This window comes from Glandiceps talaboti, chromosome 9, assembly GCF_964340395.1.
Source record: "Glandiceps talaboti chromosome 9, keGlaTala1.1, whole genome shotgun sequence".
Classification (NCBI taxonomy): Eukaryota; Metazoa; Hemichordata; class Enteropneusta; family Spengelidae; genus Glandiceps; species Glandiceps talaboti.
The window spans coordinates 22,030,128-22,056,545 of NC_135557.1; the positions used below are offsets into that span (position 1 = coordinate 22,030,128).

A 26,418-nucleotide genomic window follows, 5' to 3' on the forward strand; every position below is an offset into this window, starting at 1 on the left:
AATATTCTTCTGACTTTAAATAATTTAAAAATTGTTTTGTATGTATGTATGTATGTATGTATGTATGTATGTATGTATGTATGTATGTATGTATGTATGTATGTATGTATGTATGTATGTATGTATGTATGTATGTATGTATGTGTGAGTGTGTGTGTATGTATGCATGTATGTCTGTCTATGTATGTATCATTTTGTATGTATGTATGTATGTATGTATGTATGTATGTATGTATGTATCATGTATGTATGTATGTATGTATGTATGTATGTATGTATCATTTTGTATGTATGTATGTATGTATGTATGTATGTATGTATGTATCATGTATGTATGTATGTATGTATGTATGTATGTATGCTTTGCTGTGTTACTTTTTCCACTTACATTGTATATGGCACTGAAGGTAATGATGACAACTTTTTGTTGTCAAGGTTTGACAATACTTTTTGTCGGTAGTGTCATAGACAAGTAAGAAGATACTAGTCTGTGGTAGTGTGTATATAACTTATAAGTGGTAGCTGGCTGCATGGCATGAATGCTGTACGTTACAGGTAGTCCTGAATATTCCACACACCCTGGTGCTCATATCATGTGATTCTAGCTGGTATTGTAGATGCATATTAATGTACAGTTCAAACTGTTAAGTAAATATACAGCTCTCGTAAATCATAATTTGACAAGGTTTCTTTATTTCCTCTGTTCAAAGAAACCCATAACATACCAGCTTTTTTGACTATGACTACAAAAAAAATGATTCATTACAGTAAACTTTGTATTTTCTGTCAAAAGATGCAGGGAGTATACAATTTAATAATAAATCAACTAGTCAAACATTTTGAAATTCTGTTCATGCAGGCACCTACATTGTATAAACATATCATGAAAACTGACCTGGACCAGAATGTCACATTGAAAGATCAGTAGTTTTTGACCATATTCATTTTTGTCAAATTTTTATTTTAATGCTTGGTACCTGCTTCATAGTATTCATTATAGCCACTACAAATATTATAAGTACATGTATACACTGTATTTTAGATTTTTTGTCATAGAATAAAGCACATATACATAATACATGTTAAGATATATTATCTAATATAACTTATAAGTGTAAACAAACAAGAAACATTAAATAAATGAAAACATACCATCATTACTTATGACACCCATGGCTTATGAAACCCATGGCAGCATGCATGGGCCCACACTGTGCTTATTAAAGCACTTGATCATTACACCTGGTATGGCTTTATGGGATGCAGCACAATAGCCCTTTATACTTCCTCACATCCCTGGGGAATATACAACACACCAGTCTTTATTAGTTCAAAATCATTCACATTGCAACTCTATCCTACCAGGTCCCCAATTATACAGCTGAGTTGACTGGGGCACAATCTTGATTCAAATCTTGTCAAAGGATTTTAGCTACTCAGAAACAAATGGTAGTTACAAGGCTCAAACCTATAACCCGCAGACTTCTCACTGACCACGTACTCTAACCATTCAAGATCTAACTCCAAATTTTATATTATTGGACAATTATTGTTATTATTATGTGCCATACATTTACAAGTTGTTGAAAAGTAATTAGTCTGGATCATTTTATACATGTCAATATTAAGCTGTATACTGTTCACAGCTAGCACATGTACAATAGTGTGCCCTCGGCTCTCTAAGCCAATTTGAAATGCAGCAATTTCTTACGACCAACCATGTGTCCCATAAAAACCTAGTTATCATTATTTTAACCCACAATGAAAAATTTCTTGCATTACAAGACACACTGTGGCCAAAATGACATACTGATTTGCATATAATATTTATTCATTTCAACACCCCATATCTCTTAATCTTATATATGGGTGTATTGGCATAGACTATAAGATACGTCATGCTGTTCAGCCCTCAGGCTTCTTAATGAGTGTTGGCTGATAGAGATGTATCACAAATATCTGTATTTTACAGAATAAGATAGACAGGAACAATAGAGATCTTGCAAACCTGCCATGTTGAATATTGCATTATGGGAAATGCAATAATAAATACTCATCAATTAGTATCATAAATGTTGATACATTGTTTGTCAACCACAAATAATCAATTCATAATATATGATATGATATGATATAATATAATATAATATCATATATCATATCATATCATAATAGTCATTAACTTCAGAATCAGTCCTTTGCATGTATTTGTTGTGAATATGTTTTAATTTTTCAGTATCAATACACAGTGACATTTTCATTATATTATTATAATTATCAATGTAAATAGCAAACAAATTACAGTTTCTGTGGTTTTTAAATTTGCATGTACTGTAGTTTTTTTCATACACTGATTCTGAGGAGAGGAACTGTTAAAGATTTATGAAATGTTATGAAATTGTGTGAAATCTGTGTTGAAATAACTTGTGAACTCAGGTATGTGTTTTGTATAGATGTTACTTCCAGGGCCAAACAATAGCACTGCCTCTATATTACGCTATGGTACAAGAATGCCATTCAAAGCAGATTTGTAAATAGAGAATGAAATACAACTGACGACAGTCACTAGATGGCATTGTTCCCTTGGTATTCCAGTCAACGTGATGTCATTTGTTATTCATCAGACTAACTGTACATCAATTCTACTCATGTATTAGTCTACGGTCTATGTTATTCTTTCCGTTGTGACGTCACTGAGTACGACGGGGAACAACTCATTTCAAATATTTATATTCAGGTCTTAACATTGATATCACTATCAAAGGAGTCTTTCAAGTCTTCATGTGAATACTTAATTAATTTTGTTTGGCATTCCTAGATTACACTGATGACTGTGGCATCTCACACATAATACAATCAATGACTAAAACATGCCTATTTCCTTTTAAGCTAAATCTAATTCTTTCTCACATTTTAAGGTACACACACACACACACACACACACACACACACACACACACACACACACACACATGTACACAAACACAAACACACACATGTACACACAAACATGCACATAAACAAACAAACAAACACACACACAAATGCACACAAACACAAACACACACACACAAACACACACACACACACACACATCTAGATATAGATACATATATACTATATGTGACTCACAGTGAGTGAGTGTGTGTGTGTGTGTGTGTGTGTGTGTGTGTGTGCAAGTTAATATCTCCTCCATATAATACATGTGATGCGAATGAAATGATGTATTGTGTTATGTTATTTTGTTTATTAAGATGTCATATGTGGACTTAACAAATTATACAGATTTGTTTTTTCTCTGCTTCAATTATTAAGACTCAGAAGAATTATCATACCCAGAAAGTACCAGCTGGATTGCCAATCTCAGTAGAATTATCATACCAAGAAAGTACCAGCTGGATTGCCAATCTTAGTAGAATTATCATACCAAGAATGTACCAGCTGGATTGCCAATCTCAGAAGAATTATCATACCAAGAATGTACCAGCTGGATTGCCAATCTGTGAGTATAATTATCAATGCAGGTTAATTATGTACTATGTTTTATGGATTTAAGAGACACACTTTTGTGAAACTCTACTAATTTGTAAAATAATGATAACATTTAGTGTTTTAATTCTTTCACTTTATAGTACCTGTAGAGATAGCAAGTGTGAAGTACATTATTCTAAAAGTACATTAATTTTTCTCCATTTTCTTACGAAACAGCTTTCCTCATAATAGCCCAAATTAGTAAATGTGTGAGACACACATGTTTGTAATGCACTCAACTTACAAAATATGTAAATATAATGAAATTGTCAAAGTAATCAGCATTCAGGGGTGTGGTGGGGGGGGGGGGGTAGAGGGGTAGGTGACAGTGTGTATGGGGGAGGGGGTATAATTCTTAAATCAAAATGTTTTTTCCACCTCCTTATACCATTAGAAACTACAGTTTTCCTCTGAATGGCCAAAAACTAGTTAACGTACTTGAACACAGTGTTTTTATTCTTGTTTTGTGTCCAAGCTAATTGGTTTTAGTTTGTATGGCTAAGGTACCTGGATGGATGGGATTATTATAAAGGTTACATGTACAATCGAGTTTTTCTATTCTTTCAACAAGTAAATATTAAAAGTTTTACACATACATTAAAAGGCATATGCATCATGGTGAATGATTCATTCATTCTATTTGTCTAATTTACATTATTACTGGTACTGCAAGATATGACATTCAATATGCCATATAATGATATTATCAGCTACCATTCACACCTGTATTTATTCTAGTAGTACTATGTGGGCACATGTATGTCTGCAAGATCAATACATTTTATTATACTTTATAGGGTCCACCTTATATTTGCAATTAAAATTGTAAACAGCGATCATTATGTAGATTAGAATTGGCAGAATAGTTACTGCTTCTAGTGATGAGAATGATTGTTGCTATGGTGATACTTGTCAAATTGTGACTGGAAATCCTTAAACATGATTCTCCTTTCTTTGGATTATATATTATACTTAATTTAAATTTAGTAAAATTATTTTGAACTTGGGTCGCACATTACCGGCTGAAAATTTGGGGAGTACCGATCCCTGACATAATCTTATCATGTGAGACTGTGTGTCTCTTTAAATCAATACTACATCATTATATAGATACAATGTTACAAAAATATAACAACCCAGGGACCACTGACAATTGTATAATGTTGATAAAATGACAACATCACACTTTAAGTTGTATTAATGGATTTCGAACTCAACTGATGACAAACCTATCCTCTAGGTATTTCACAATTGCATTCAACTCTTCAGATGTTAATATAGGCTGAAGTAATTGTACTTGTATTGAGATATGGACATCTACTGATGTTACAATATTCATTGACAACACTAAAATTTCTATAATTATCGTATTTGGTATTTATAAATAAAATCAGTGGTTCAAATGATGACCAATCTATATTTTCTCCTGTAGACAGAATAGGGTGATTTAAGGGTGAATCACAAGTGAGTGATCTAGCTGCTGACTCAACTAATCATAAAACTATCCCTCCGGTATTTGACAATTGAATTCACCTCTTCAAACAGTATTAAAGGCTGAAGTAGCTAGCCTTGTTGGAGAATCAGATGTAGACATCCACTGATGTTCTGAGTGTTATCGTCTACACACAGCTGATGATCAATATTTTGTATAATTATAATAAATTATGTGATATATTATTCCCCTATATTTAGTTTTATATTCAGCTGTACATACTTGACCGAAGAGGCAATCGTAACAAGTTTTTTTTCTGGCTGAAAAGAAGTGAAGTATTGGGGAATAATACAATTATACCCCTGAAGAATATTGGGGAATAATGTAACTATACCCCTTAAGTATGAGTGTGAAGACAGTTTTCTGACAAAGTTCTTTTATTGGCATGAGTAGTTTATTTCAATATCTGTGATATCGATCATTGAGTCACAAGTGAGTGATTTGCTGACTCAAACTGATCACAAGTCTATCCCCCTAGGTATTCAACAATTGAATTCAACTCTTCAGACAGTCTTAGTTAATCAAGTAGGACACGCAGTAATCTTAATACATTATGGGAAAAAACGCTTTCTACACCTGCCTGGCATGTGTAGTCTCCAAGTACATGTGTTATATAAGTCACTGAAGTTGTATGCTAACTGAAGTTCAATAGATTGCAAAATTTTACGTTTTTTTTTACTACAATCTTTACAGTTTATCGTTTCATACCTGTGAATTTGATATTTCTTATATAAAACAATGTAAATTATAATACTATTTAGTAATTGTGTGGGTATAATTAATATTGCATATAATTCTAAAACAATGATTCAATTGTTATTATTACATGACTTCGTTTGACACTAGACACCATACAGAAATGAGACTATTACTAAATTATGAACAATACACACAAACATTATAGTCTATTTTGCTCTGCATTGAGGAGTGTTCTACACCAAGATGTCTTTATCTATCCATTTGTCCATCTATCTTTCCACCCCCCACCCCCCCCCCCCACCCCCCTCTCTCTCTCTCTCTCTCTCTCTCTCTCTCTCTCTCTCTCTCTCTCTCTCTCTCTCTCTCTCTCTCTCTCTCTACATGTATATATATTCATCCGATTCATGGTCTTTGTGCCACTCACAACCAGAGGTAATGAGAATTTGTCTATAAACGTTTGCAATAAAAATGCAAATTTCTATCACGCTAAAGGCATTGCAGTAATTTGGCAGACAACATTTAGAAGGTATGTTTACAATTGGATGTACATTTATCCAAAATACAACCTGACATACTAATTATTATTCCAGAGACATGTTGACATAGGGTTATGAACGTCTGTTTGACGGCTTACTCCAGAATTATCTGTTACCATGGTTATGAAAGAAAACACTAGCAAAAAATTCCAAACAATTATAGCAAATATAAAACTGAGAAAATGTAATAATTTAGAAATAATGTCAAAGTTTCAAGAATTCAAATTTTAATTTATCCTTGGAATTTTACCAACAAACCATAAAATTGAAATTACAGGATTTTCCATTTTTATTATGTGAGTTCTGTATTACGCCTAAAAAAATAATTGTTTGATTCCAGTTACTTGACCTCACCTAACTTTCCACTGTTGACCTTGTTGATTTGAGAACAAATAATAAAAACAAAAAAATTCTGAAGTCTTGTGAGAAATAGTGGATGCAGAAACTGACAACAACTTAAATAGACAAAATAAAACTGTTCTTCCAATCTGTAATGGCTGTACATCTGATAGGAAGAAATAAATAACACAGAGACCATTTGGAAAACAATGGAAAACCTGAACTAGACACTCATACATGAAAAAAAAAATGTATAATAAAAATAAAATAAAAAGTCTACCTACCCCACCTATTCTAAAATTGAATGTGATTGGAACCGCACAATTAATTTTATTACGTGTTAGTACTATAGATCCATCAAAGTACAACAGACTGACTGAAAATTTAAATGAGAATTTTAAAATTCAAACACTATAAATAGATACTCATTTCCTGTAGAACTAGAAAGTCAAACCAGTTATTCTATGGCTACAAGCCTGAAAGAAAGGTGATATTATGGATAATGACTGCAAACCTGTTAGAAAGGTGATATTGTAGATAATGACTGCAAATCTGATAGAAAGGTGATATTGTAGATAATGACTGCAAACCTGTTAGAAAGGTGATATTGTAGATAATGGCTGAAAAACTGCCAGAAAGGTGATATTGTAGGTAATAACTAAAAAACCTGTGAGAAAGGTGATATTGTAGATAATGACTGCAAACCTGTAAGAAAGGTGATATTGTAGATAATGACTGCAAACCTGTAAGAAAGGTGATATCATCATCATCATTCTTCTTCTTCTTATTTCTTTAAAATAATGACAACAGGCCTGTGCAGAGTGATAGGTGATATTCCAGATATTCTGAAATATTTGAGTCTCAGTCTGTCTTATAGCTGAAACAATAGATGCACTGTGATTGAAGTTGTACCAACAGTACATATGTATCCTGACCTTAGGTGACCTTGTCACCTCATTTAAACTAGCAGGAAGTGGCCCTTGACCTTAGCTGACCTTGTCACCTCATTTAAACTTGCCGGAAATGGCCTTTGCCCAGGCGTGAAACCACTAGCCACACACTTTGCATACTCTAGAAATGTATGTTACATGTATCTCCATTTTGTACAAGCATTTATCATCTTTAAAACAGTGAACAAATCAATGAAAATAAATCACTATTTCACTGGGGCAATTTAAAATTCTGTGCTTTTTTAAGATAAATTTTGATGATAGTACAACATTTCTGCTACTGTAATTTTTACATATATGATATACATGTAGTTTTCCTTCAAACGTATATGTCAATTGTTTGTACATGAAGATATTACCTACAAGAATGCCTTTATCACTTTGAAATTATTTAATTTAATAACTAAGGATCAAATTTTATTTAAGTGTCATTTCGAATTTTCAAATTCCAAAATAAACAAAAAAAAGACTCAAAACTAAAAACACTCAAAAACAAAACAAGAAAAACAAACAAACAACAAACAAACACACACACAAACACACACAAACAAACAAACAAACAACAAACAAACAAACACACACACACAAACAAACAAACAAACAAACAAACAAACAAACAAACAAACACACACACACACAGAATGATTCAAAACCCAAAACGTAAGGTACAGTACAATCAATTTTAAAACAATTCTTTGTCATATAACAAATTCTGAATTAAACATCACTATCAAATATTTAGTACTGCTCACTTCAAATATTTATAAACAAATCAGAAACTTAGCATATAAAGTGTCTTGACAAATATAATACAAAGAGTGTCAAATCAGCGAGATAGTTATTAAATGTGATGTCATCACTATAGTTTTTCCCATAAAGCTTTGCAGGAAATTCCCAACTGATGAACACATGTCAAGTGAAGAAGAGCTTCTTTACAAGATTTCAAAGTTGAGTTAGTAACTCAGGTGCTACTTTAACACACAAACAAAATCAGTGTTTTTGCTAACATCTGGGAACCAACCACAATAACAGTCTGGTAAATCTAGCCTAGTTTCTAATACATTATTTACACATGTACAATGTATACTATAATTTTTGTGTGCCCTCCAATAAAATGATCGAGGAACTCAGGTATATTTTACCTACTTATGGCACAAGTGCTCATGAAATTATTATACTGTATAGCACTATACTGCGACAGTGAGGACATTTGTCAAGCCGAACAGTGAGCTATGCTATATTTCTCTATGATATAGCAACTTCCCGGGCACCTATGCTTATAGCCCATAACGACACCCTTGCAAAGTTATACTATAACTTATAGCAATAATACATGCAATTATACTATAGGTAGAATTCAGTCTGAGTGAACTTTTTCATGAAATGGTGTCCATCTCATTAAAAGCATCCAATATTAGACAATTCTTTCTTTCATTTTCTTTTGGAGAAATGTTTTGAATCAAGACTATTTATTTCAGAGCATTTCACAAAGAAGAGGATATCCTGTTATGAAATGACTCAGTTTAAACTTCAATCACAGTATTGTGCTATATTGGTGACATTCTTTCATTTGATACGCTGAGTTTTTTGTATAAAAAAATGACTCACTATTGGCGTACATGAATTATAGAATACAATATCATTCAGTTGCTAGGATGTTCATGCCATGCACACCTACATAACATATATATCTTTATATCTATATCTATGTGTGTGTGTGTGTTTTTTTTTGAATACATATGAATATAATGTACACACCTATATTAGATATATATGGTTTTGTGCACACACACACACACACACACACACACACACACACACATACATGTCTATATATACATATATGTATATATATATATATATATATATATATATATATATATATATATATATATATATATATATATATATATATATATATATATATATATATATATATATATATAAGTGACTTGTTGAACAGGTAGTAATGTTGTAAGTCAGCCTTACTTCCAATCCCAAAGTAAAATACTAATAAGCGACGACTCAATGTGTCTAGCAAACCTTCTCCAAGCCATGACAAACAGACAATTACTAGCAAATGAACTACACATGTCTGAACAAAGGTAATATACAGTCATGTGATCAAAAGGTAAAATTAAATGATAAATAAAGAGCACAGTCAGTTTTATATGCCAGATATATATATATATATATATATATAGTAAATATTTTTTGTATATTGAAGATATATTCCTCATTGTTTTTTCCTCATTGAATATACTCGTATATAATTTTGAAAATTAAAAACTAAATGTATATATTCTACATTACAATTTCACAGTTTTTACATGTTCCCCATTCTATACTTTTTAGCAAGTAACTGAAAGAACAGTTTTATATTGTCTTTTTATAAGTTGATGTCAGTTTCCACATCCACTATTTCTGGTGAGACTTCCCAATTTTTGCGATTTTATTATTTTTCTCTTGAATACATCAAAAAAAGTTTAACAACTGCTGTGAAAAACTAGGTGGGGTTGAGTAACCGGAACCAAACAATTATTTTTTTTAGGCCTAATTAATCTTGTTTTGTCCTACAGGTAATTACTAGTGTACAAAGAAAGAGGATTTAAGAGGCCATAATATAGATAATGATTTGGTATTTATTTTGGACTTTTAATTTATAAAATAATTTTATCATGGCTTCCTACACAACACAACATAGACCAAGGATGTTTGTAACTCAATACACTGCACAAAGCTATTTTATAAAATTTGTAAAAATGTTTGTTCTTTTACATACCATACAAATTTACTGAGTTACAAACACCGACTTGGCATATGTTGTTTCACATTGATTTTTCAAGTAGGAAGCTATGATAAAATTGTTTTATGAATTAAAAATCCAAAATGAATACCCAATCCTCATCCATATGGTCATTTAAAAAAAATTCATATTTTGGGTAATATCAAATTTAAATAAATTATGTATGAAAGATAAGTACTATATGATTTTAATTTATTAACTAATTTAACAACTTTTATTTTGTTTATAATTTTCTTTGTAATTTTATACAATTTTTAGTTTGAATTGTTCAATGAAAATATTGGCTATCTAATGAGATCTAATGAGATCTAAGTAAATAACAGTAATTATCAAATTAGGCTATAAAGAACTATATATTGTCCTGATTATTGTCTGAATCTTTATGTTTTCAAAACTTGGTACTTAAAAATATCCACAGACATAATTACTGAATTTTTTTTTTAAAGATTATGTAACAGATATGTATAATGTATTAATTATTAATAATGAAACCTAACTACAAATAAAAGACTTCCGGCCTGGCAAAAAGACGTAAATCTCTGAATTTTGCGTTAGTGTATGTTTATGGTGTATGAGTTGCAGATGTCCGATGTCCGCCACAGCGTTGTTCTTTGTTTTTCGGAAAAATAATCAAATAATGGGGGGAATAGGTTTGGCGTTGGACAACACGAGATAGACAGCTGTTTGCCCGAAAGCCATAACAATAGTCAATAGTCGCTTAGGTTTCATTACGCGATCTGAATAATATATTACGAACAGTGGAGGATATTTTTGTTTGGGGTATTACCGGTACCATCCATTTTCGAGGTAATTTTCAAAACAATCCATCAATATTATCTAATCATCCTTCATTCATCAATAAAAAAAAAGATTCTTAGAGTCTTACCTTGGTGAAGTATTTGGTCGTACTAAGAAGTTAGTAACGTGTTTCCACCGCCCACACAAGCCAATTTAGTCAGCGTCGCCAGAAAGTACTACGTGCTTCGACTGTCTGGCGTGACTGCCGGTGTAATCTACATCAAAATATCGCTTTCAACATGATTATGTTGATTATTTTTAACTCCCTAACTTTATGAAAAATAATACATCACATATCGCGGGACGATTTTTATTACTTCAGCGATGAACTAGAAAGGGAAATAATTTCTAGAACTTTGCCTTATATTTTTAAAATTGTTTGATTGGTAAATATTGTAATATTTCCAACTAAATCATGCAGAAACATAATTTATTTTGGTACAGTTGCTAATTCCAGTCGGCTGAAGAGAATTTGCGCATGCGCATTTCATTCAACAAATATGGCGGTCATGTCAACAATTTTGAATCATGAAATGTCCAGATTTTAATACATTTCTCCTGACAAAGTGAAGGTAGGACATGTATGTCAGGTACCGATCGTAGAAAATATCGTATATTATTATTAGATTAGCTAATTTTCTCTGTGGGATCTCCGGAACTTGTTATATTCGTGAAACGGTGCGTTGTGCATGATCGCGCATAACCGGTACGGTACCTGAAATTGAAAACTTATAGTAGATTACATCATAATTTTATGATGACTGATGTAACGTTATGGCAGGTGCATGAGACGTGAATGTTTTGATCACGTGATTATCATGAGTTACGACAGTTAAAAAGATTTATGTACTTGCATTATAATTGCAGTTCCTTTATGTTTCTGATTTTGATACTACACTATGCCCGAGTTATGGTAATATTTTGAAATACATGTTACATATATGCCTCCTGGATACAGGCCAGTTCTCATGACCCCCCCCCCCCTCCTTTCCATAAGTATTGCAGCATTGTTCTGTTTGTTTGTTTGTTTGTTTATTTGTTTCATTAATTAATTAATTTTAGTTTTGTGTGGTACCTGAGTTTGCACAAAAAAATAACAAGTTACAAATTTACCTTCACAATCATAAATACATGTCATTGAAGCTATAATTTAGTCCTCACCTGTCAAAAAACGGACATTTATGTGAATCTATCAGTATCCAATCCATGTCATGTGTAATCAACGTCCAGAATAACCCAAGAATCTGCACGACAGTGTGCAGTTAGAGTATGTGTGTTCATACTAGTAATTAGACTACCTGAAGTCCTGAAGAACTAACACTTGTGACTTATACTAATTTCAGCTCTTCTCTATCTGTCATTTGATTTTTCAATATCTTCCTCTGAGTGAAAATTCCAAAAAATTCAAAATGGCAGTTAGGATAGCTGAAAAAGTGTATCAGCGTTAGTCTTTCAACACAACAGGCAAGCTTGCCACATTTCCTGGTATACTTTCACATGCTGTGCTTGTGAATGTATCACTTCTGGGCACTTAATTGTAAGAATACTGAGAGGTTGCCAAATTTCCAACTAACATTCACTTGTCATGAGGGTCTGTTGACATAGTTACCATATTAGTATGATTCACTCCATAGTCAACAGTGTATGTGATAATACTGAGAGCCCAAAACAAAGATGGCTGATGCTGGTATTGGAGGAGGGAGAAGACGAAGACGAAGAGGTGGTCGTGGACATGAACGTGAGCGAGATAGAATTTCTACGAGTGGTATCGACAAAGACCGATCACCTGGTATTGTGAGTGATAGAGACCAAAGGTCAAATGACAGACAACCACAAGAGAGGGTAAGTGATAAAGGTCAAAGGTCAAATGATAAAGGTCAAAGGTCAAATGACAGACAACCACAATTCAGGGTTATGTAACAATTATGTGCTGTAACTCTGGAAACCTTTGCTAAGGATTTGAATCCGTTATGTGAAAATACAATTTGTAAGTGGAGGATAAAATACCCCCATGTACAAAATGTTCTTATACAATCTAATTCTTATTACAGGATAAAGAAGTTGGCATGGTAACAGTGCAACCAAGTAAACCACCAATCATACTAGCCAAACCACCTGAAAGAGTAAGTGAATTGTTAAAGATTTATTTACTTAACTCTCTCTCTCTCTCTCTCTCTCTCTCTCTCTCTCTCTCTCTCTCTCTCTCTCTCTCTCTCTCTCTCTCTCTCTCTCTCTCTCTCTCTCTCTCTCTCTCTCTCTCTCTCTCTCTCTCTCTCTCTTTCTCTCTCTCTCTCTCTCACACACACACACACACACTTTCTTGACTGTCCTTTTTTCCCCATTTTCTTTCTTTTTACATTTGACAATAAAACTGTACAAAAATCTGACAGTGACAGTGTACTCTCATGTGTAATAATTTGTTTGTAGAAAGATTCTGGGAGTGGTTCAGCACCCATCATCGACAAAGGAGGTCCTTCTGTTGTTATGATCAAAACAAGAGATGACACAAAGCAACCAACTCAGACTGCTAGTGTCGCCACAGCAACTGCTGTCCAAACTGATGGTAGCCATGGTGATCATCATCAAGTTTATCAAATTCAGAGACATCCATCAGCGCATCCTAGCGACAGTAGGTTTCAGATACAGTGCTTATTAAGGGTATCATTTGTCCATCTTACAATAAGGTGTTTATGCAGGCTTTCCTCTTTATAGAAAATGCCATCTCCTGGTTACCCATCTTGCAGTCATTATTGAAATTAGTATTACAAGGATGTGTGTCTTACATTTGGAAAACAACGGCCAAAATGACATGGCTGGGCATGACACATACAACAAAATGAGGCTAAAACAACCTGTGAGTTCCTAAAAATTATTTAGTTCGTACAAAGTTAGCAGAATGTTTTGACTGGTAGAGATTAATCCTTATAAAGGTGTAAATCATTAGGAAATTCTGATTTTTTCATAGGACCCTATACAATACTTCACTTTCATAGTTCACACTTCTGGTCCAAAAGCAGCCTTTGAACAGCACCCCTAGTGGCCAAAGTATTAAAATCTTTTGTCTTTCTGATAACAAGCCTATAGCATATTACATGCAGCTTTTCAAAATAAATTATTTGAACCAAGGAAATCGATTTACCTCAAGTAATACTTACTCCAGTCTTTATGTTGTATCCCCACATATATATACCTGTAGTAATGGACATTTGAGGTAACCTACACTCTGTACACAGTTCATGTTACGAGTACTAAATAGACTGGGTTTGATGAGAGTGCATGTACAAGATGGCTATATGATCAGTCACAGTACTCGGTACTGTGTATGGTGATTGACTGTTTATATGTAACCTGACTTAGAGTTATTGCTACATTTATTGCAAGAAAAGTTTGGTCAGTTACAAACTCTCTTCTCCAGATCACTAGTATTCAATGACTTTCCAATGATATATTATTACACAGTGCTGTACAGACTTTGTTTATTTTTTTGTCTTTCAGTTTCACCTCAATTACAGCAGTTACCAAGACTAGGTACACCTCCTGAAATGACACAGAGTATGAAACTTGTAGATGACTCTTTACAGTGGTGTGATAACGGTATGGAGGTAAGTAACAGTGGTGTGATAATGGTATGGAGGTAAGTTACAGTGGTGTGATAACGGTACAGAGGTAAGTTACAGTGGTGTGATAACGGTACGGAGGTAAGTTACAGTGGTGTGATAATTGTATTTGTATTTTTGTTTTTAGATGTTGCTTGATCAGACCGACTTCCTAGTTGTTGGTGTGATGGGATTACAAGGCACTGGTAAATCAACAGTACTATCGCTAATAGCTGGTAATTCATATGATGACAACCCAAGGTAAGTGTAGTATCTATGTCAGTGTGTTAGTTTATAGCTGGTGGCAGTACATGGTAAGTACACTGTCTATGTCAGTATGTTAGTTTATAGCTGGTGGCAGTCCAAGGTAAGTACAGTGTCTAGGTCATTGTGTTACTTATAGCTGGTGGCAGTCCAAGGTAAGTGTAGTGACTAGATTAGCAGAATCCTACACCCCTAATGGACAGAGATGATGGGAAATTTCATACGAGTTTGAAAATTTTTTTTTTGGCTTGTATGTGGCAAAACAAATCCCTAACAAGTGTAAGATTTTCCATCTTGGAACATTGGTATGTGAAATGATTTTTCTCATGTGATCTTTATTTAGACCAAACAAACTTGAAGTTGAAGTCGTCCATCAATGCAGGGTGTGTGATCCCACCCTGCTAGGACATGAGCAGTGATTTTGCTAAGGTTGGGGAACCCCAGTAGCAGAAAGGGAGAAAGGGGTAAAAATAGCAGTGTTTCCCCATAGAGTCTATGCTAATTTTGTTTGGGAACCCAGATAAAATGACATAGGAACCCCAGTAGACTTTACCTACTTACCACCCTTAGCAAAAACACTGATGAGAATAGTATTGCAGATGGCAGGATGGCCTAACATCTACAATCAGCTGATCATACCGCCCCCTAGTGGTGAACTGTCACTATTGCATTATTCACGCTGACAAGGATCATCAAACAGGAAAGATCAAAGTTCTAAAAAGTCGAACTGCTTGTGCATTATAACCAAGTACTTATTTTTTATCTTGTTTACTACTATTTTGTCCATGTATTTTATCATTTTTTAGGATGTATGCATTTCGGCCACAAAGTCGTGACATCACAGAGATAGCAGGTCATCAAACACATGGCATTGATTTTATGGTGACATCAGAACGAATCCTCCTACTTGACACACAACCTTTACTTAGTGCATCAGTCTTAGATCAACTCATACGACATGAAAAAAGTCTACCTCCAGAGATCACCACAGCTGAAAATTGTGTAGAATTACAGGTACGTTAATTTGATTTTTTTAAAATATGGATTTTGTTTATGCAGTTCTTGTTTAGAGTCTGTCATGTACTGTTAGTTACAGTTCTTTTGTTATTTTATAATCTCTACAGTTGGCAGCATTCCTGTTTACAGCCTACCCTATAGTATGGTACAGTTCTTTTGTTATTTTACAGTCTCTACAGTTGGCAGCATTCCAGTTTACAGTCTGTCATGTAGTACTGTTAGTTACAGTCTTTATGTTATTTTACAGTCTCTACAGTTGGCAGCCTTCCTGTTTAGTCTGTCATGTAGTACTGTTAGTTACAGTCTTTATGTTATTTTACAGTCTCTACAGTTGGCAGCCTTCCTGTTTACAGTCTGTCATGTAGTACTGTTAGTTACAGTCTTTATGTTATTTTACAGTCTCTACAGTTGGCAGCCTTCCTGTTTACAGTCTGTCATGTAGTGCTGTTAGTTACAGTCTTTATGTTATTTTACAGTCTCTACAGTTGGCAGCCTTCCTGTTTACAGTCTGTCATGTAGTACTGGTAGTTCAAGATTGGTCAGAAGACATCAACATGTTACAGTTTATCCTGAGAGCAGAAATGTTAAAACCACCAACACCTTCACCTAGTATAGAAAGTAGTACTAGTAGTACCGATGATACAGATGACTTTTATCCACAAATTGGTAAGTACACTTACCTAGAATAGATTGACAAATATACTTACCCAGTGTAGATTGGTAAGTACACTTACCTAGCATACCTTGGTATGTACACTTACCAAGTGTATTTTGGTAAGTACATTTACCCTGTGTAGATTGGTAAATACACTTACCTAGCAAAGATTGGCAAATACACTTACCCAGTGTAGATTGGTAAGTACACTTCAGTGTTGCAGCCAGAGGGGTTTTTTGGTTCATTTGACTCACATTTTTTGGACCTGACCCACAATTTTAGAAGTGATGGGTCACAGATGACCCACACTAAAATTGTGTGCAAATATGTTTAGCAACATGACCACACCTATAGCAACAGCTAAATGATCGTGTATATTGCATAGATAACAACAGGGTTGGATAGGCAACTGCATAATCATTCAGCAAATATCTAGCATGGATCAGCATGTGGGTAAATATTTTTAAAAACTGTACAGTTGTGCTACAATGCTATTTGCACTCTGTTTTATAATGTCCCAAAAAAATTTATGATGACCCATAAAAATGAAAGTCTTGGGACACTATGTCCCACTCTTTCAAAAGGCTGCCTGCAACACTGACACTTACCCAGTGTAGATTGGTAAGTACACTTACCTACCATAGATTGGCAAGTACACTTACACAGTATAGATTTGTAAGTACACTTTACCTAACATAGACTAATGATTACACTTGCACAGTATAGATTGATAAGTACACTTACCTTGCGTCAAAATTGACGAGCAGTGTTTCTTTGAAGGCAATGACTAATGAGTATGATAATCAAACTATCTAGATGCCATTCTTTTACATTGTACAGTTTGACTTCTTTGGGAAAGTAATATTTTACTGAGAATTCAACAAAAGATAAGATGTACCTGATAATGTGATAATGAAGTTACTCCATTCAAAACACAGCCTGGTTACACTTTGTTTTACAACTAGTAACACTGAAGTAAAACACTTTCTCTATGTGCTACCGGTATGTTCTTTTATGGCATGCATATCAAGTGTAAAAGTATACTGTTTCATATGTTTGATATGCAATTCGATGCTTTTGAAATTGAGTGGCTAGACTCGATTAGTTTTCCGAAAACTATTTTCTAGTCTCTCACCCACAACTTGAAATCATTTTCCTTTTGGATGTTATCATTTATTTCTTTTCTGTATGTTTATTTCTTGTGGGGAATAAATTTCAATTCAATTCAATTGTATTTATTTATTTATTTATTGCTATTATTATTATTATTATTATTATAATTTGTTCAATTCTTTAAATATGGGCTATGATATAGCAGTTGATACCCATGTTCTCAAACAACTCATATTTGGTTTACCACCTTTGAAATTCACGTGTTTTCTTCAATTATGAAACTCATCTATGATGCAATGTCACTATACATGACGGATTCACACAATGATACAAACAAACATAGACATAATATAATGGGTCTCATTCTATTGTGTCCTTTCTCACTTTGGCATAACAGTATATTAGGTATGTAAATTTACAAAATGAGAGTAAAAGTGCTCAGCGCTCACTTTGTCAAAAATGGCAAAGTGAGCATCAAACTACACGTGGAAGTGCTCAACGTTCACTCTGCCTTTTTCAACAAAATGAGCATTGAGTACTTTTACTCTCACTTTGTAAATTTTGGGACCCTTACGTACCTCAGTATATTGGAAATTTTAATACATGTATTTATTTTTGCTTACCCAAGTTGTTATTGTTTCTTATTACAGTGTTTGTACACAATAAAGCCAACACAGAAGATTTTAAATTAGATAATATCCAACAAGCCAACGAAGTAATCAGTGTACTTTTAAAACACTCTAAACTAAAATACAAAGGTAAGTTACAGAATTACTGGTTTATAAGCTCACAAAGATGGATGCCACATAACTCTGAACACTACATGTATTTTATCAAACCATACCCAAGAGTGCTACCAGAGCAGTTTATTCACCTAAGGTGTTGTATTTTTTAAAAACTGACATACACAAACATAATTCCTTCATTTATGGGGGAGGGGGGTGTTCTCTGGCCATACTTTCAAAAGCAATAACAAGTGAAAGTGCAGCAGAAAACATAGGTTGTATATCGATAGCTCACAGTAAACTACTTCTCTCTATAGGTTGTATATCGTTAGCTCATAGTAAACTACTTCTCTCTATAGGTTGTATATCATTAGCTCATAGTAAACTACTTCTCTCTATAGGTTGTATATCATTAGCTCATAGTAAACTACTTCTATCTATAGGTTGTATATCGTTAGCTCATAGTAAACTACTTCTCTCTATAGGTTGTATATCGTTAGCTCATAGTAAACTACTTCTCTCTATAGGTTGTATATCACTAGCTCATAGTAAACTACTTCTCTCTATAGGTTGTATATCGTTAGCTCATAGTAAACTACTTCTCTCTATAGGTTGTATATCGTTAGCTCATAGTAAACTACTTCTCTCTATAGGTTGTATCTCGTTAGCTCATAGTAAACTACTTCTCTCTATAGGTTGTATATCGTTAGCTAATAGTAAACTACTTCTCTCTATAGGTTGTATATCGTTAGCTCATAGTAAACTACTTCTCTCTATAGGTTGTATATCGTTAGCTCATAGTAAACTACTTCTCTCTATAGGTTGTATATCATTAGCTCATAGTAAACTACTTCTCTCTATAGGTTGTATATCGTTAGCTCATAGTAAACTACTTGTCTCTATAGGTTGTATATCACTAGCTCATAGTAAACTACTTCCTCATATGAAGAAACAACTACCAGACACAGATGTCAATCTTTTCTTGGTTCCTAAAGCAGATTCATCCAAAGCCAATGGTAAGATTTAAATTACAACTAGTAACGCTGAAGTAAAGCACTTTCTCTATGTGCTACACTCGTTTATAGTATACATATTACAACTAGTAACACTTAAGTAAAGCACTTTCTCTATGTGCTACACTTAATTATAACATTCATATCAAGTGTAAAAGTATACTCTTTCAATTGGTTTATATACAAGCCAAGCATATGGCCTTTGTAATGTGGTCAGTCAGCAAATGAAACAAGTATACTTTTATACTCTGATATAGATGTTATAAATGATCATGCTATATATAGAAAATGCTTTGCTTTGGTGTTATGGGTTGTAGTCAATATAATCAACAAAACTGTTGTTCACAGGAAATGTTCGTATCATTAAACCCTTGCTAATTAGAAACCTTGATGAAATGTTTACGAGATCAAAGAATGTTTTATTTTCCCATCCACAACAAAAACACTCATATCCCTGTAAGCTCATAGCATTTATGTGACTGTATTGTGACATTGTAATCTCTATCTGCATATCCTACCAGGAGCCCAGTGATACAGCTGTATTAACCAAGCATTAATTATGGATCAAATCTTACCCAAGGACTCTAGAATTAGAATGAAACAAATTGTATTTCATGGTCAAATTGAAAAATCAGTGGTGATTACATTCAAGACCACTGCTAAATTCAAATCCTGCTTGTCAATGGTATGCATGGATTTATTGTTTGTCACCTGAGTGTTGCCATGTTTTGTTTCACAACAGATACAAAAGCTATATCATCCTTGGTACCAGAGTACCAAGGCCATCCTAACGTGCAGACGATAATTAAAGCATTCAGAAATCTGATATTTAGTGCTCCCAGGGCTGCACTAGCACACACCTCACTAACAGAGAAGAATTGGTAAGTATTCAGAAATCTGATATTTAGTGCACCTAGGGCTGCACTAGCACACACCTCGCGAACAAAGAAGAATTGATAAGTATTTAGAAATCTAAGAATTGGTAAGTATTTAGAAATCTGATATGTAGTGCACCTAGGGCTGCACTAGCACACACCTCGCGAACAAAGAAGAATTGGTAAGTATTTAGAAATCTAAGAATTGGTAAGTATTTAGAAATCTAAGAATTGGTAAGTATTTAGAACTCTGATATTTGGTAAGTATTTAGAAATCTAAGAATTGATAAGTATTTAGAAATCTGATATTTGGTAAGTATTTAGAAATCTAAGATTGGTAAGTATTTAGAAATCTGATATTTGGTAAGTATTTAGAAATCTAAGAATTGGTAAGTATTTAGAAATCTAAGAATTGATAAGTATTTAGAAATCTGATATTTAGTGTTCGTAGGTTCCTATGTGCACACAACTTACACTGTAATACCAATTTTAATCAAAAGATTTCCATGGTAACAAATCAACAACAAAATGACGAAATTTTCATTTAGTTGAAAAGGACTGTTCTTCATTTTGTTTTTAGTTTGCTTGATTTATCTCACAATGGTTTCTTTTTACCTTTTGTTCGGACAAGTATATATTCAGTCTGGTAACTTTCTTTCCACTTTGTCAATCATATAGGTTTCATTACGCAGCAAGAACTTGGGATGGTGTCAAAAAGTCTAACCTGATGTCAGAATATGGAAGATTGCTTTGAATTCTACAAACCAGGTGGTTCTATAAAGAATGTCCAAGTATCACAGATTGCTTTGAATTCTACAAACCAGGTGGTTCTATAAAGAAATGTCCGAATGTGGCAGATACCTTTGAATTTTACAAAATCAGTGAGGTGGTTCTATAAAGAATGTCTAAGAATAGCCACTTCTTTTGAATTCTACAAACTAGGTGGTTCTATAAAGGATATCAGAGTATGGAAGATTGCTTTCGTTTCAGGAGGTGGTTCTATAAAGAGAGTCCAAGTACGGCAGATTACTTTGAATTGTACCAGGAGGTGTTTCTATAAAGAATATCTAAAAATAGCCCCTTCCCTTGAATTCTACAAAATAGGTGGCTCTATAAAGTATGGAAAAGTAGAGGATTTCATAGATTTCTAAATATGTAGGCGAATCTATGCTTTGATTTCTATAACTGTGGTTCTATGAAACAGTCAAACTGTGGCTGTTTTGCCTTGCTGTCTGTAACTCTTGTATTCTACAATTCTTCTATCAGTGTATAGCTTATTTCTTAGCTTTAGAAACTAGAAGGTGGTTCTATAAATCTCTATATCAGAGTATGGCCCATTGATTGATTTGTAAAAACCCATTGTGAACATGCAAGTATGCTAGCTAAAATATAATTAAAATTACAAAACTAAGAAAAAAAATTACATGTTAATTAGTGTTATTTAAAGTGGTCCCAATAGTAACAATAACCTTACTTCATTCCTGTTTCTTTTGACAGAACAAAAACACTTTAAGTGACTTAAAAACTTACTTCAAATGACTTGAAAATTACAATATATGGTTAAATTATAGAAATGGAAAGTATGTCTCATATTTTCACTTTGTTTCTGTTCGTTGTTTATTTGATGCCAAACATGTTGTAAATATTTCCATTTTTAATTGTATTAAAAAGCAGAATAAGAACTCTCATTATGTGAACATAGTATGTTTGTTTGTTTGTTTGTTTGTGTATTGTGTATGTATGTTTGTTTGTCAGTTTGTCCTGAACATGACATGTGTGTTTGTGTGCTCACATGTTATTATCTTCAGGCAAGTCCTGGCAAACATATAAATAGTAGTTCTGGGATTTTTGTATGAAATAATATTAGTACCCTCCATATAAACATATACTTGAAATGTGTTTACGATGTGCTGTTTACAATTCAACTGTGATTTAGAAAACAACAATGAAGATCAATTTAAGCCTTAAAAGCCTGATACCCAATATTTAGGGTGTAATTACATACAATTAGTGAAACCAAATCATAGGGTACAATATCACAGAAAATTGATGCATTTTCATTTTTGATTAAGTATACATTTATTATAAAAAGTCGTTCATTTACAGAGTACGGTCAAAAGATACAACAATTCTACACAAGATGCAAATGATTGATAGAAAAAAAGTTGAGACATTTATAACACTGAGTAATTAAATCATTTCATGATCAAGGTCCGTAGTAGACAGATCAAAATGTGCATTTGTTTCCAATTTACTAAATTAACTATTGTGCTGCCATATTGATTCTTGAACCATGAATAGTATATACTCTCCAAAAAAGTTGAACTATACTTTCAAGTGAGCACACGAACAGTTTCAGTGTCTGGCTATTTTCCACAGACGTATGCTAAATGAAGGACTGTGATTTCAAACTGTGTGTGGATGTGTAGTTTTCATTTGTCCAATCTTCCAGGTGTGTGTATTTCTATACTTTCCTGTAATGTTGCCGTCTCTGCCTGTTTACAGTGCTGTTAAGATGCGTCTTTAGCTGGTCGTACCTCCCTAGCCCTATAGCTCAATTCTGGTGCTGTTGAGATACATCATTAGCTGGTCGTAACTCCCTAGCCCTATAGCCCAATTACGGTGCTGTTGAGATACATCATTAGCTGATCGTAACTCCCTAGCCATATAGCCCAATTACGGTGCTGTTGAGATACATCATTAGCTGATTGTAACTCCCTAGCCCTATAGCTCAATTATGGTGCTGTTGAGATACATCATTAGCTGGTCATACCTCCCTAGCCCTCACATCATTACTAACATTGCTACATTTTATCATCTTAATCATCACCAACAGATATTTGTCAAACAATATAATAAAATGTATCAATGTATAATAATGGTAAGCTTTTTGTTGAGACACGATAAAATGTAGCAATTTTAGTAAAGCCAGACAAAGATATGTTGCAGTTTTCGTGATCCTTATTGTAATTTCAAAGAAACAATGTATCAATTTCAACTATTGTCATTTAAATAAGTACTACACATTGTTTTGTTCATCTTTGTTGGTTTATTTCTTTGATTCATACACCAATGGCAAGGTTACTAAATATATTGTACATGTAAATCATCTAACTTTGCATCATTTCCCCCCTCCCCTCCCCTCCTTTCTCTTCCCCCACTTGACATACCCCCAGCCTTGATGGTCATTTTAGTCAACGACTGTGTTGTGTTGTATCTATCACCCAATGTTTTGAACTGTAATTGTCAATACCATGATAATATGAGAGTACAGTTCAATGTCACTATCTATTTGTAATAATGGTATCAATAGTTTATTCTGGCTGTGGACTAACTACTGCAGCACTACAAGTTCTGCTGGGTGGTTGGTCAACTGGAGCTGGTGATGCTGCCTGTGTGAACAAACAAACAAAAACAGACAGTGTAGCGCATACAAATTATGAAATACAGTTAGGTACAGGACTTGTCAGTATAACTGACAACATCAGACTGTGGACAATTAGAACAAGGAGTGTTACAAACAGGGATTAATAACACTTGGTACAGCATGTTGGAAGTACAGAGACTTGTATTACATTCCATCATTTGATAAGAACAGCTGTATGGCAACTTTACTTTCCCTGTTTGCAACAGATTCTGTTTTGTCCACAGTCTGATGTCGACAGTCGTAATAGTAGTCCAGTGCACATACATTACGAAACATTGTATGTAGACTACCAAATTAGCGGTAGTCCACAGCATATAGATGTAACGTCCAAATATGAGGCAGCTTAACAAAACGTCTTGGTCTGTTTATTGTATATATTCAAATGAAACTGCTTAGTGTGTGTATATATATATATATATATATATATATATATATATATATATATATATATATATATATATATATATATATATATATATATATATATATATATATATATATATATATATATATATATATATATATATATATATATATATATATATATATGTGTGTGTGTATATATAAATGAAATCAAATTGAGGAAAGAAAAGTGACACATGTAGGATTTGAACCCTCATCCCCTGAATACTAGCCAGAGTGCTATAGCCTGGTCGATTTCCATGTGTCGTCCTGGTGTGTATCCTTCTATTCCTCGGCACACAGAAATATGAAAATCTACCAGTGGACACATCAGCTCACCTGGCTAGAGCACTCTGGCTAGTAAGCAAGGGATGTGGGTTCAAATCCTACATGAGTCACTTTTCTTTCCTCAATTTGATTTAATTTTTTCTTTATTTATTTATATATATATATATATATATATATATATATATATATATATATATATATATTTATAAAATATTCATTTCAGTACAAAACTTTTAATAGTAATCTTACCTGTTCTGCTAATCTTGGTGGTGCCACAGCATCTTGCATTTTGAGATCATGATCAAGTTGTGTTGTTTCAATCTGTTTGATAGCTTTATCAGACCTAGCCATGTAAGTTGTCACATTTCCTGGAATACTCTTAGGCATATCCCAGGTGCCAACAAAATTACCCCATGGTGATTGGCTAGATTTGGGTACACCTGGCAATAGGTGACCCCTGTCATTGGCTACTATTTGTGTGAACCCTTCCAATGTTGATGGTCCCTGTAAATCAAAACAAAATCAAGTGATGATGGTATTATGGTAATGTACAGAACAAAGTCATGTGTAATATCCTTCTGATAAGAGACCATGAGTACAGATACCATCACAGAATGCAGGCTGAAACACACAAGATTTCCATTACTTACTTCTTTGTATGTGTGAGGAACTGTCCAGTTTTGGAGCCTTTTACCAGAAAAGGCATTTTCATACTGTGGAAACAAAAAGAAACCATGATAAATGGCATGCGTGACTAGTTTGTGTCCTCCACTGTGTGTTTGTGTTTGTATCCCCCAATGTGTGTTTGTGTGTGTGTGTGTGTGTGTTTAAGTGTGTATGTATGTGTTTGTGTGTATGTATATGTATGTGTTTGTGTGTATATGTATATGTGTGTGCGTGTTTAAGTGTGTATGTGTGTGTATGTATGTATGTATGTATGTATGTATGTATGTATGTATGTATGTATGTATGTATGTATGTGTGTATATATGTGTGTGTGTGTTTAAGTATGTGTGTATATATGTATACATGTGTTTATGTATGTGTGTATATGTATATGTGTGTATTTGTGTAAGTATATATATAAACAAACTATAGTATGGGACCCAACAATATATTTCAGGGGCAAACGATTTGAAATAATTGCATTCACTTCAGACCAAAGTCTTGGAAACATCTAGAGTCTGTTTGTTTTTACAGAATTACATGTAAAGTCTTAATAAGGTGTATCTGATGTTGTAAACATGGGTTGTTCTGTGTTGTTGCCAAAATGTTGACAGGCGGCCATTGCAATAATGACCAACATGCAAACAGTATTTACATTTGTACACAGAGAGAGTACACTCAAATCGTAGACCATGACGAAGCCGGAGTAAAGGAGCCCTTATTAGCCCTAAAAAGACAAAGAAATCTGAAACAGGCCTACCTGATTAGCACTGAAATGTGTTGACATATTTATCAAATTGCTAAAACTGTAATTAACCAAACGAGAATTGTTGAGAGTCGATCTTTGTATTCGCAGTCGAACCAGTCGTCTGAATATCAGTAAGACAACCTGATGTAAACGACCTCGTCTCCTTGGTGACAAGAGAAGCCCTACGAACAGCGCCACCAACCATCTTTACGATGAAATAAATATATCTTTGAAATTCAAGGAAATGACATATCAAATCGACACGGAACCCCTCATTTTTCGAGAAATAATGTATTGTGGCTGGAAATTATTCATACAAAATGTTATATTTATACAAAATATAGTACCTACGTACGATGACGTCACAATAACCAAAAAATAAATATTACGTTCGTAGAGAGAGATTCGATGATATAAATCGGCTAAAATTCCATTTGAAAAGATCAATTATCCCTAATTAATTTTATTTAAAGAATTA

At 33.6% G+C, this 26,418-nt stretch overlaps 3 protein-coding genes across 8 annotated transcripts in view; 1 reads left to right on the forward strand and 2 right to left on the reverse strand.

The window, feature by feature from the left end:
* LOC144440054 (astrocytic phosphoprotein PEA-15-like) overlaps window positions 1-11,359 on the reverse strand; it is a 42,595-nt gene extending 31,236 nt beyond the window's left edge. For 2 of the 3 annotated variants that reach the window (XM_078129290.1, XM_078129291.1), the window contains exons 1-2: window positions 11,240-11,349; window positions 1,153-1,296 (exon numbers count right to left, since the gene is read on the reverse strand). In XM_078129290.1, coding sequence (XP_077985416.1) covers window positions 1,153-1,158 — 6 coding nt within the window. In that variant the 5' untranslated portion in view covers window positions 1,159-1,296; window positions 11,240-11,349. Of the gene's footprint in view, window positions 1-1,152; window positions 1,297-11,239 lie in introns of all 3 variants that reach the window. The other variant, XM_078129292.1, reaches the window with a different exon arrangement.
* Window positions 3,378-22,026, forward strand: LOC144440053 (nonsense-mediated mRNA decay factor SMG9-like). Of its 4 annotated transcripts, XR_013481156.1 has the most exons (13): window positions 11,651-11,723; window positions 12,786-12,993; window positions 13,203-13,274; window positions 13,579-13,780; window positions 14,647-14,753; window positions 14,896-15,008; window positions 15,818-16,025; window positions 16,505-16,694; window positions 18,447-18,554; window positions 19,427-19,537; window positions 20,277-20,415; window positions 21,088-21,233; window positions 21,296-22,026. XR_013481156.1 is itself a non-coding variant. In XM_078129287.1 (12 exons), the coding sequence occupies exons 2-12, from the start codon at window positions 12,826-12,828 to the stop codon at window positions 21,161-21,163; spliced, it is 1,494 nt and encodes a 497-aa protein (XP_077985413.1). In that variant the 5' UTR covers window positions 3,378-3,502; window positions 12,786-12,825; the 3' UTR covers window positions 21,164-22,026. The 4 variants fall into 4 exon arrangements, 3 of the variants coding, with proteins under 3 accessions (XP_077985413.1, XP_077985414.1, XP_077985412.1); XM_078129287.1 differs by lacking the exon at window positions 11,651-11,723 and adding an exon at window positions 3,378-3,502 and having other exon boundaries at window positions 21,088-22,026; XM_078129288.1 differs by lacking the exon at window positions 11,651-11,723 and adding an exon at window positions 11,135-11,160 and having other exon boundaries at window positions 21,088-22,026.
* Window positions 22,027-22,486: 460 nt separating this feature from the next.
* LOC144440137 (protein Flattop homolog) lies at window positions 22,487-26,099 on the reverse strand. Its single transcript, XM_078129404.1, has 4 exons — window positions 25,953-26,099; window positions 25,177-25,239; window positions 24,776-25,030; window positions 22,487-23,801 (listed from the first exon to the last, which is right to left on the reverse strand). The coding sequence occupies exons 1-4, from the start codon at window positions 25,977-25,979 to the stop codon at window positions 23,724-23,726; spliced, it is 423 nt and encodes a 140-aa protein (XP_077985530.1). The 5' UTR covers window positions 25,980-26,099; the 3' UTR covers window positions 22,487-23,723.
* Between the last annotated feature and the right edge of the window lie 319 nt (window positions 26,100-26,418).